Raw genomic sequence first — 11,434 nt, 5'->3', positions numbered from 1 at the left:
TTAAATTTATTTTTCTTGAATATATCATAATTTTTTTCTTTTTTTTACCGAGCATATCAAATATCTGTGATGTTGAAACTAGTTACACTGCTAAGCCGTCCGTCAAGATGATTGACGTTTCTCGGATTTACCTGAAGATGGGCCAACCCAAATAAAATAAAGATATATGTTAAGTGCCACGATCTGTTCCATAGATCAAACACTATGTACGGATTCGCTTCGCTTGTTGGTCCGATTGACCGATTACCCACCGCAGCAGAAATGGAAGAACGGATTCGGATTTAGATGCTGGCCACTTTTTGAGTTCCTTTAAATTATTCGGAGAGTTGTCTGTTGCACAGAGTTTCGCAACGTCCACCGTCTACTTTACTTTTTTTTTTCTTTTCATTTATTACATTTTTCCCGAGAAAGGTAGAAGAAAAAGAACAAGGCGTCTTTGTCTTCTCTGTTCCTTCCTTCCTTCTTTAGAAAAGCAACGCTTCTCTTCTTCCTTTACCTTTGTGTGTCTTCCACAGCTTAAGCAAGGATTTGAGAGAAGCACGGAGCGAAAGCGAGCAATGGAGCCCTTCGCCTCCGCTCCTGCCGCTCCTGCCTCTTCGGTCGGCCTCGTCTCCCATCTCTTATCCACCATCTTACTACATTCAGGTAGGTGAACTACGGTTACCAATCTCCTTCCGTTCCGGTAATCCTCCTACTCTCAAACTGATGGCCATCGCGTGCTCCTTCCTTCCCCAGACGGCGTCGCGATCCAGCGCGCCATAGAGTTCCTCCCTCGCCACCGGACCGATGCGCTATCGGTCTCGATCGGGGACGCCTGGCGGGAGGTGCGGTCGTGGGCGCTCGCGCCGGTTCTGCGGGTTGCGATCGTCGTTTGCTTGGTGATGTCGTTGATGCTGCTGGTCGAGGTGGTCTCTATGGCCGTCGTCAGCCTCGCGATCAAGATCCTACGCCGCCGGCCAGAGTCGCGCTACTGCTGGGAGCCGATCAATGCCGGGGATGATCCGGAGTCCGGTAATCTGGCTTTTCCGATGGTGCTCGTTCAGATTCCGATGTACAACGAGAGAGAGGTGATAAAACGATAATTGACACTGATTTACTCTAATTTTAATTAATTCTTTTATTGTTTAACAAAATCGATGGCCATGGTCGGTGGTTGCAATGAAATTGGTTGCAGGTATACAAGCTGTCGATTGGGGCCGCTTGCACTCTATCCTGGCCGTCCGATCGGATCATAATCCAAATTCTGGATGATTCCACGGATCCAACGGTCAAGGTATCGCTATTTCCTGTTGCCTTTAATCAGTACCAGCCAATAAAATCTGAGTTCGGTTATTAAGCAAGTAGCAGGTGAAAAAGACGAGTTGGTTGGTTCTGAAGCTTTGCTTTTGAATTATTTGTTTCCTCACAGACGGTACTGGTATGACTGTTCTCTAAGGACAGAAAGCAGATAAACAAGATGGGCTGCTTGGATAGTGTGCCCCAGTTCACCTGTATTGATGGGCCAATCAGATTGCTCTATGGGGCGGTCAGGCAGGACGTACTAGTTTGACTGATTGTACTAGGTAGGCTAGTATGATTGGATCAGTAATTGGACAGAGCAAACAGACTATATGTATTAGGCATGTCATATTGGTTGAAAGAATCAGATAGACTTGGATAGATTAAATTATTCAACTAACGTTATCGAATTGAAATGAACTATTCCCTTATTCAGAATTCTATTCTCACTCAGATTTTGTCCATTGTATTCTATTGTACCAAATGCAGCATAACAAAATGGACCACTAAATATATTGATATATTTCAGTTGCATGTTTTAGTGAGATCTTGGATATGGCTAAAAGCTCTGCCACTAGTCTCTTTTCCTTATCAAGGCTTAACATTATTAATGACAGACTACTCATATCTTGCCATGCTGCCATTTGTTTTGACTAAAGCTACTGCATTTATTTTAGATAGATTTTCATTTCAGGGCCTGGTGGAAATTGAATGCAGGCATTGGGCAAGCAAAGGCATTAATATACACTATGAAGTTAGGAATAACAGGAAAGGGTACAAAGCTGGTGCATTGAAACTGGGAATGGAACATAGCTATGCCAAAGAATGTGAATTCGTTGCCATTTTTGATTCTGATTTCCAACCAGAAGCTAATTTTCTCAAAAAAACCATTCCTTTTCTTGTTCATAATCCAAGGATCGCACTTGTTCAAACACGATGGCAATTTGGTAAGTCTGTGATTTATTTCCAGCTTAGTTTCTTTTCAACTGCAATTATTTATGGTTTTTTTTTTTGCATATACAATAAATCAACTGTAATGCCTTAATAATCAAGGTAAGGTATAATGGACTGACACTCTATATTACTCATTTCTAGGTTTTCTATTTAGCTTCTTATGTATGTAATACTAATAAGAAATCAGATAATTATCAGATGTTGGTCTGGATTGATATGAAAATATTATTACTGAATTCTTATCAAGTTAAGGAACCTGATGCTGGACTTTATCTTTTTTTAAGTGTCTACTTGTCATCAATCAGCATATCTCCATTCTTATCAAATTGTATGTAATTGACAATCAACACTGAATCATTTAGCACAATAATTCATCACTGAAATGTTCGGGAAATAGAAACATGAATCAGTAACTTTTTTTTGTCAAATCACAGAAACTTTCTAGCAGTTTATGTAGCTAGCTATACATACTAAAATCAATGATAACTAGTAGTAGAACTTGCAAGTCCCGGAACGAAGAAGGGAGCTTTCACAATGTTTTTGTGTGAAGGCCTCATTCACAGTCATTAGATCAGAATAGATTTGATCTCAATCACTAATTGATCAATGATTTAGATTAATTACTCCAAATTTACTTGAATCCAATGGTTTTGAAAGAGACCTTCAGAAAAGACTATGAAGGTCCCTTTATATTAGTTTTGTCCCAGCTATCTCCCTGCTGTAATTCTTTGGAGTACCGCCATGTGCTTTAACAGATCTACTTACAGTTGGTTTAAGCTAATATAAAAGAACATCATTCAACTATTGTCTATGAAGGAGTTATCTATAACTCCACAAGAGATGGTATCTACGCTTTAAGTTAGTTAGTTAGTTTGTAAGTCTATATGTACGTAGTTTGTAAGTCTACTGTATGCAAATTGCACAAAAAAGTATGGTTGTTTTGTTGAACTTGGCTTTAAGTTCTACCATATGCTTTTGTACGGGTTATTTTAAAATGTCTTAAAACTTGCAAAAAGTATTTTCCTAGCAAGAGGATTGCAGTCAGTCAGTCATACTTAGCCAATTTCTACTGTTTTAACACCTGATCCTACTCAGGATTACTGCTATATGATTGAATACCCTGCATTCTTTCTGCACTGATGTCTATTTGCAGGGAGCGACTTATGGAAGGGAATTGCCATCTATGTTTAGTCCCATGTCCCAGAACAGAGATAGGGCATATAACTAAATTGTCTATGTGCTTTACATACAAGAGCTACCTTAAAGAATCTAATACATAATGAAAGAGAAAAGGATGCATGTTATTGAAATCATGTACTAGGTTCTTATACTTATTGAGATTGCTGTTAGAAAACAAGTCTTTTGTTCTGATGTGTTCTCTTCCTTAATGACAGGAAGATGCTGACGTGGCATTTCATGGACGATTTTGCAGTGAACTTCAGTGATTGCCTCATGACAAGGATACAAAAGATGACATTGGATTACCACTTTAAAGTGGAGCAAGAAGTAGGTTCATCCACCTTTGCTTTTTTTGGCTTCAATGGTAAATCCCGGTCAGTTACCCATTGCATATACAGAAGAATATAGCATCAAGATTATATAGCATATTATCCTGCAATTGGATTCTTTTAAGACCATGTCATTATGAGTGACAGTCTAACATCTGGTTTACTACATTTTTGACAATTTTATGCTGTCCATGAGGCCTAATACAATTGTCCACATTTTTCATGGACTTGGAAAAAAACATTCTTGTATGTGGATTTGTAATGTGGCAGGTTAACCATTTCAGGACTGTCTTTCTGTCTATTTGAAAACTTGAAGTTTGATCTACAATTTATTAGCAATTATTGGGAGTGATTGATTTTTAATAAATGGTTCCAGACTTTTAGTAGTTAGATACTGTTGACCTTTCTAAAAGAAAAGCCTTTATAGCTTGTCTTGATTTTTAATAAATTGTTCCAGACTTTTAATAATAGTTCGCTTGATTCATTCAGTCCCCATTGATTTTTAATATATAGTTCCAGACTTTTAGTAATAGTTCACTTTGATTTTTTAGTAAATAGTTCCAGATTTTTAGTAGTTAGTTATTGTCGACCTTTCTAAAAGAAAAGCACCATTAGCTCACCTTAATTCATTTTCAGTTTTTTCAGTAACTTCGTTCATTTTCACTAAATGTGTTTACAGGGACTGCTGGTGTGTGGCGTATATCTGCAATTAATGAAGTTGGAGGCTGGAAGGATAGAACCACTGTTGAGGATATGGACTTGGCTGTACGAGCAACTCTCAAAGGCTGGAAACTTTTATATGTGGGTGATGTAAAGGTAGATGTTTTAAGTGATTTAAAATTTGCATCATTTGGCATACAATGAGATAAAATTTCCCAATCATGCAATGGCGTAATTAGTTGCAGGTTCCTGCTCTTTAAATGGTGAATATAAGATGACTGATAATTTCTAATTTTTACTATTTGAATTAAGTTTGAGATATGATAAATAAACAGTTACTTGGATGTACTCACTCATTATAGTTGACTGGTAAAATGACTTGAGTTTTATCAGCAATGAAGTACTCCCACATAGGTCTCGTTTGGCAGTTTGACAGGATAAGCTCTGGGTAGCCAACCCAAAATGCTATCTGGGATACAGCTTGTTTGTTTTACAATGGAATAGTTGATACTTAGCTTAATGTACTTTGCACTAGTTCATTATGCTCCACAAATTCATCTATGATCAGACAACTGTGATCCATAAAAAACTTTGTTTTGTATACCTATCGATACTGTTCTAAACAATTTGTTGTGAATACACTCAAGCATCTTTCCGTCTTATAAAATTCTGATTATTATGCAAAAACTTATTGTTGGTACAATCTAGGTTAAAAGTGAATTGCCCAGTACTTTCAAGGCATACCGGCGCCAGCAGCATCGTTGGACTTGTGGAGCTGCACACTTGTTCCGGAAAATGGGCATTGAAATATTGAAGGCCAAGGTATGCCTTGTGTTGATATAGGACTTTCAGCAACTTCTTTCTTTGCTTAACACTGTTCGTTTCATGTCACGCAGGAAGTATCAATATGGAAGAAATTCCATCTAACCTACAGTTTTTTCTTTGTAAGGAAGATTGTAGCCCATTTAGTCACATTCTTTCTATATTGTGTCGTGATCCCAACATCTGTTTTGGTTCCTGAAGTCACCATTCCAGCATGGGGAGTAGTGTATATTCCTTCTACAATTACCATTTTGAACGCCACAAGAAATCCTAGGTTGGTCACATTTTGATTTTCTTAAAACCGAACCTTCAGTCATGAATTAAAATATCCAAAATATAGATTCTCTTGAACCCATTACTTAAGATTCACTCGTCTATTTTTGTTCCTGTTACAAATTTTTGGGAGATATTTTGCAATTCTCTTATTTCTGTGGCAGTTCCCTACATCTTATGCCATTTTGGATCTTGTTTGAGAATGTCATGGCCATGCACCGGATGAAAGCAACTATAATTGGTCTATTGGAGGCTGGTACTTTTGACGAATGGATCGTCACAGATAAGCTGGGAGATACCCTCCAGGATAAAATTAGAATCCCATTACTAGAACAGGCTTCGACCAGTCTAAGGGACAGGTAACCAATTTGAAATTTGTCATTTATTTACTTCCTGGACACTATGATTTACAGGCTTTTTGTTCACTTTTCACCCAGATTGAACTTTCCAGAACTTGGGTTTGCTGCATTCCTCTTTCTTTGTGCCTGCTACAATCTTGCCTATGATCAAAACTACTACTATGTTTATATCTATGTTCAAGCTGTTGCATTCTTGGTTGTTGGCTGTGGCTATGTAGGAACCTTTATCACAAACCCGTAGCTATGCTGATGCAGTTTTTTATATCTGGACAAAACTTTTTGAGGATTACTGACTGGAAACCATTTATCCAGTCATGATTAACATTGTTTATGGAAGAAGCTCAGGAGAATGTCTACCACTACATAATGACTTTGTACGAGAGGCAAAGTTTTTGGAAGCTTCATTGTTTCAATTTTGTTCAACAATTGAATTGCTCTGATTCCTGTGAGTCATAAGTTTCTGTTGTCGGGATTAAACAGCAGAAATTGTTTAGACACATCAAACTTCAGCCGTTTGCTTGAAAAAAAAAACTTTTTAACTGATTGCGTTATGTTCCTTTTACTGCCTTGAAACATTTTTAACAATTTGTTCTGGTAGGCATTCTGTGCTTGATTATGTTCTCTCCTTGCAGCTGAATCATCCATGAAATCTTCTCGATCTTGAGCCTCTTTATTATTATTATTTGTTGTAGTTGGATCCGTTCATTTTTCTGACCTCTTGATTTTTTGTTTCCCTTGGCGGGCAGATGTTTTTGTCCTTTTTATTGGCCTTAAATTGGTTGGCCTTGGTCTACAACAATTCATGCGATTTTTTTTTTTATCTGAATCTGACTGATCGGGTTAGTCTTGAGTCACAAGTTCCACATTTGATAGATAGGTAAACAGGATGCGTCACCTAGTATTTAAAGGAATTTTGTATTTAAAAGGACACAAAATAGGGGAATATATAATAATGGAATTTACATTGAAAATCCTTGTTTTTTCTCAGAAAAAAGTTATTATTTAATAATTTTGAGATCGAATATTAGAACGGTAATTTACCAAAGACGCACCCTATATTTTAAATTGTCCAAAGACACCAAACTTTAAAATGGCTCAAAAGATACCTTTCTTTACCATTTTATAGGTTTGACGAAAGTGATTTTTTCTTTGTTTTGCTTTCTCAATTTGCATATAAGCTCCTCTCTTCATTTCCCTTTTAACTTACATTATATTGATTTTTCTCTCTCCTATACGTGCATATAACAATAATTGTGGTCTCCTCGGGTGGTGCGGTGGTTAAAATATAGGTTGTTATCACATGAGATCTTGGGATCGAAACTCAGCGTGACCGAGCATAATCTCCTCCATGTCTTGGTCATTTGTACTAATGGCTAGTAGTCATCTGTGATTTATCTCCTCCGTGTTGGCCTAGGGACAGGTTGACGGAGGCGTTGGGGTGAGCGAATCGTATTTTTGCCACATATAACAATAACTGTGATATTGAATTTTAAAAATCAATAACACGGTTTAATTACGCTAATACTATTGTGTGATGTTTTTTTAAAAATTAGTACTACGATGTGCTAATTTCAACAATGTTGGTGTGCTAAAATATTATGTTAGTTTTTAAAAATAAGTAAATAAAGACATATTTAGACTCTAGAGCATTGTAGAAATACATATGAGTTGGAATGGATTTGATTGAAGTTATCTAGGTCCTTCAATGAGTTTTGATCGAAACTCATTGATGGACCTAAGAGATTTGAATTTTTGAAAATATGATATGTAATGGAAGAGGACAATACAGTAAAGATATTTATAGTGTCCATATTAAGTTTTGTTACTAATTGAAACCTGTAACAATCCAATTTCAAGCCCAAAAAATATTCTTTAAGAGTCTTTTCGAATCCATTAAAGAGTTTCAATCAAAATTCATTGATAGATTTAGAGAGCTCTGATCGGACCCATTCCAAGTACTATAAATTTTTGAAATGCCCAGGAGTCTATATGAGCCCAGAGATATCAGAAGTGATTAACAGTCGTGATCAAAAGATTTCCAAAGTTGATGACTTTAAAATAATTGACACATACACATAACTTATCGTAGGGACATCAAAATTTGACATAGACACTATAAATACCTTTGTTGCACTATCCTCTTCCATTACATATCAATTTTTGGTTGGATCGAGTCGCACGTGGGGGGGAGGGGGGTGAATCATGTGATTTTTGAAACTCATTTTCTCGTTTTAAAATCAAAGTATACGTAGCGGAAAATTAAAAAGAATAACACAAGAAAACTCTAGCGGGTTTACTTGGTTCGGAGCCTTTGGCAACTCCTACTCCAAAATTCAGGTCCCGTGGACCTATCGATGGGTAATCCACTAAAACACTTTTTTCGGTACCGCCGGAAAAGAGAATCGAGTATACAAAAAGACGGAACAAGTGCAACACCCTGCACTTGTCCTATTGCAAATAGTTAAAAACACAAATTACAACTCGTTACCTAACACCTTCGAAGATTGTCAGCTTAGGTTCGGTGTCGGTTGGTTCCTCAACAGTAGTCGAGCGCAACAACATCGTAGCAGCGTCACAGCAGTAGGTCGGAGCAGTCGGAACCTCAATCGGATGCGTAGAAGCTTGTATGTGAGTTCTTGAAGAAGTTTTGGGCGAGCAACCTTAAATAGAGCATGGAAGGCGCCTTCCATAGTTGTTGAAGGCGCCTCCAATGGGTCAAATTTGATCTCGAGTTTTTCTGGAGCTTATCGTCGAAGAGGTCAATTTTTATCCTGCGGAACGCACCTTTTATGAATAGTACAAAAGCGCCTTCCATCAAGCTTGAAGGCGCCTTCGAATACTGTTCATCCGAAGACAATTTTGCTCCTTTGTCCTGCAAAACCACATTAGTCCAATAAATAAAATAATAACCTGCAAGACAAATGTTGGCACAATAATAATGAACAGTATGAATTAGTTCCTGTCCTTCCAGGACCAGGAACTAATCAAGGTCTCAGATTAGGGATCCGAAATGGACCTAATCTAGAACGACGTCTACTGTCCCTCAACCGGGATGCGTCCTCAGAAGTTCACTCTCCTCCGGTGTCTTACCTTAACTTACCAACTTACCAGTTGTCCGGTATGTAGACCCAACTAGACTTCCTTGTCAGATATCCGGTCAGCCCGTTGACCTATCTGGATTTCACACCAGCTATTCGGTCGGCATGTCGACCTAGTTGAACTTCGCACCAACTATTCGGTCAGCCCGTCGACCTAGCTGAACTTAGCACTAACTATTCGGTCGACCCGTCGACCTAGCTGAATTTCGCACCAGCTATCCGGTCGACCCGTTGACCTAGCTGAACTTCTTGCTAGATATCTGGTCGGCTTGTTGACCTATCTGATTAATCTCCTGCACACTTGGTAAGATAGTTAGATCACAATAATACCTAAACTTACTTGTTATTCATCAAAACCTAAGTTAGACTGTTAGTACAAACTGCATCAATAATTTTTAAAAATCAAAATCTCTTAGGTTTATTAATGGGTGTCAGTCAAAATCCATTAATGGACATAGAGAACTCCGATCAGATCCATTCCAACTCCTATAGATTTCTAAAGTGCTTTAGAGTCCAAATATGCCCTTATTTATTATTTTTAAAAACTAACACAATATTTTAACACACCAACACTGTCGTGAGTTGATTTTAGAAATCAGCACCATCGTTTAATTACACCAACACTATCGTGGGGTTGATTTCTAAAAATCAGCACCACAACAGTGTTAGTGTGTTAAGCTGTTGTGTTGATTTTTTATAAACAATAAATAAGGGTATATTTGGATTCTGAAACACAATAGAAATCCATAAGAGTTGGAATGAATATGGTTGGAGTTCTCTAGGTCTATCAATGAGTTTGGTTAAAATCCATTGATAGATCTACGAGATTTGGATTTTTGAAAAGTTGACATGTAATAGAAGAGGATAGTGCATTAAGGTATTTATGGTGTCCATGCCAAGTTTTGATATTCCTACGATAAGTTATGTGTATATGTCAATTATCGTAAAGTCACCAATTCTGGAAACCTTCTAATCGTTGTTGTTAATGACTTTAAGCTGATATCTCTGGGCACATATAGACTTTGGCACATTTTAGAAACCTATAGCACTTGGAATAGATCTTATCAGAGTTCTCTAGGTCTATCAATAAATTTTTGACTGAAATCCATTGATATACCTACAAAATTTGAATTTTTTAAAAATTAACATGTAATGGAAGAGGATAATGTAGTGAAGATATTTATAGTATCCATGTCAAGTTTTAACATCCCTACAATAAGTTATATGTGTGAGTACCCCATTGTGATTTTGGTGTAATCAAGCAAGTTAAGTTAGGTTTTTTATATGTTTGATGTCTTGTGTTTAAATGTGCAGGAACTTAGGAGCATAGGAAGTCGAGCGAAAGATGCAGCTAGCAAGAAGGACGACACAGGAGAGAGTCGACGGGCTCGGTGGGTCTGAGGGACGAGGTGCTGCAGAAGAGTACCCTGACAGACGAGAAGGAAGCGCGCGACATTTTCGAGGGATGAGAAGCCGGAGTGGAAGCTTGCTTGAGGAGAAGGCCGGAAAATGAGTTCGGGTGAGCTCTATTTTGGATGACCGAAATCACCCAAGCGAACGGAGCCGGAACAAAAGAGAAACGGACAGTCAACGGCTTGTTGATTGTCTGGGTGCCCAGACTGCCCTGGGTAGCCCAGGGAGCCTCCGCAATAACCTACGTGAGTGCAAGCGTCTGGGCACCCGGACCTGGTCCAGGCGCCTGGACCAGATAAATTTTATCTTTGCTGAGTCGTTGTGACATGGATAAAATTTTATTCACACCCAGGCTCTCGAACCCCTTCTAGGCGTCCAGAGCTGCCACGTTAGTAAACAGTCAAATTCGATCAGCATGCTATAAATAGAGCCCTAGTCTCAGTAGTTCAGAACAACACTAGTAAACACATTCTGTGCTTCAACTTCTAGTTATATTGTTTACTTTTCTATGCTTTCAACATTATAAGAAGCTACTCCGCTTTTGGAAGGAGTTTTTAGTTAGCTAGATTTGTCTTGGATTAACAATCCTCTGATTGCAAATCAAGTAAATATATTTTTCCTCTATCTTTATTTTATGCATTTACTTTCTGTTTATAAATAAGTGTTTACCTAATTTAGTCCAAAGATTGAGAGAGAGTTTGCTTGTAATTCCAGACAAATCACTCCTCTCTTGCCATCCGATCGAGGACCAACAATATGTATGCGTCAATTATCTTAAAATCATAAATTATGGAAATCTTCTAATCGTTGCTGTCAATACCTTCAAGCTGATATCTCTAGACACATATATATTCCGGAGCATTTCAGAAATCTGTAGCACTTAGAATGAATCTGATTGGAGTTCTCTAGGTTTATCAATGATTTTGACTGAAACTCATTAATGAATCTAGGTGATTTGATTTTTTTAAAAAAGTTGATATGTAATGGAATATGATAGTACAATAAATGTATTTATGGTGTCCATGTTAATTTTTGATATTTTTACGATAAGTTATATGTTTGTGTCAAT

General features: G+C 37.7%; 1 protein-coding gene across 3 annotated transcripts; it reads left to right on the top strand.

Moving 5' to 3' along the window:
- Positions 1-399: 399 nt before the first annotated feature.
- Positions 400-6,451, top strand: LOC122032020 (probable glucomannan 4-beta-mannosyltransferase 4). 3 transcript variants are annotated; one of them, XM_042591263.1, is made up of 10 exons: positions 400-645; positions 736-1,067; positions 1,175-1,273; positions 1,973-2,225; positions 3,665-3,775; positions 4,420-4,556; positions 5,109-5,222; positions 5,297-5,496; positions 5,660-5,854; positions 5,933-6,451. In XM_042591263.1, exons 1-10 carry the CDS (start codon positions 558-560, stop codon positions 6,093-6,095), a joined length of 1,692 nt encoding a protein of 563 aa, XP_042447197.1. In that variant the 5' UTR covers positions 400-557; the 3' UTR covers positions 6,096-6,451. The 3 variants fall into 3 exon arrangements, with proteins under 3 accessions (XP_042447197.1, XP_042447199.1, XP_042447198.1); XM_042591265.1 differs by lacking the exon at positions 5,933-6,451 and having other exon boundaries at positions 5,297-5,344; positions 5,424-5,496; positions 5,660-5,802; XM_042591264.1 differs by lacking the exon at positions 400-645 and having other exon boundaries at positions 781-1,067; positions 1,960-2,225.
- The last annotated feature ends 4,983 nt before the right edge of the window (positions 6,452-11,434 follow it).

Source organism: Zingiber officinale, chromosome 11A (genome assembly GCF_018446385.1).
Source record: "Zingiber officinale cultivar Zhangliang chromosome 11A, Zo_v1.1, whole genome shotgun sequence".
NCBI lineage: Eukaryota > Viridiplantae > Streptophyta > Magnoliopsida > Zingiberales > Zingiberaceae > Zingiber > Zingiber officinale.
This window is presented reverse-complemented; position numbering and strand designations above follow the sequence as displayed.

Excerpts from the sequence above, each read along its gene's own strand:
- LOC122032020 (XM_042591263.1), top strand. The coding sequence starts at position 558 with ATGGAGCCCTTCGCCTCCGCTCCTGCCGCTCCTGCCTCTTCGGTCGGC. Across the intron at positions 646-735 it reads CACCATCTTACTACATTCAG|ACGGCGTCGCGATCCAGCGC; the intron begins GTAGGTGAACTA and ends TTCCTTCCCCAG. Across the intron at positions 4,557-5,108 it reads TATATGTGGGTGATGTAAAG|GTTAAAAGTGAATTGCCCAG; the intron begins GTAGATGTTTTA and ends GGTACAATCTAG.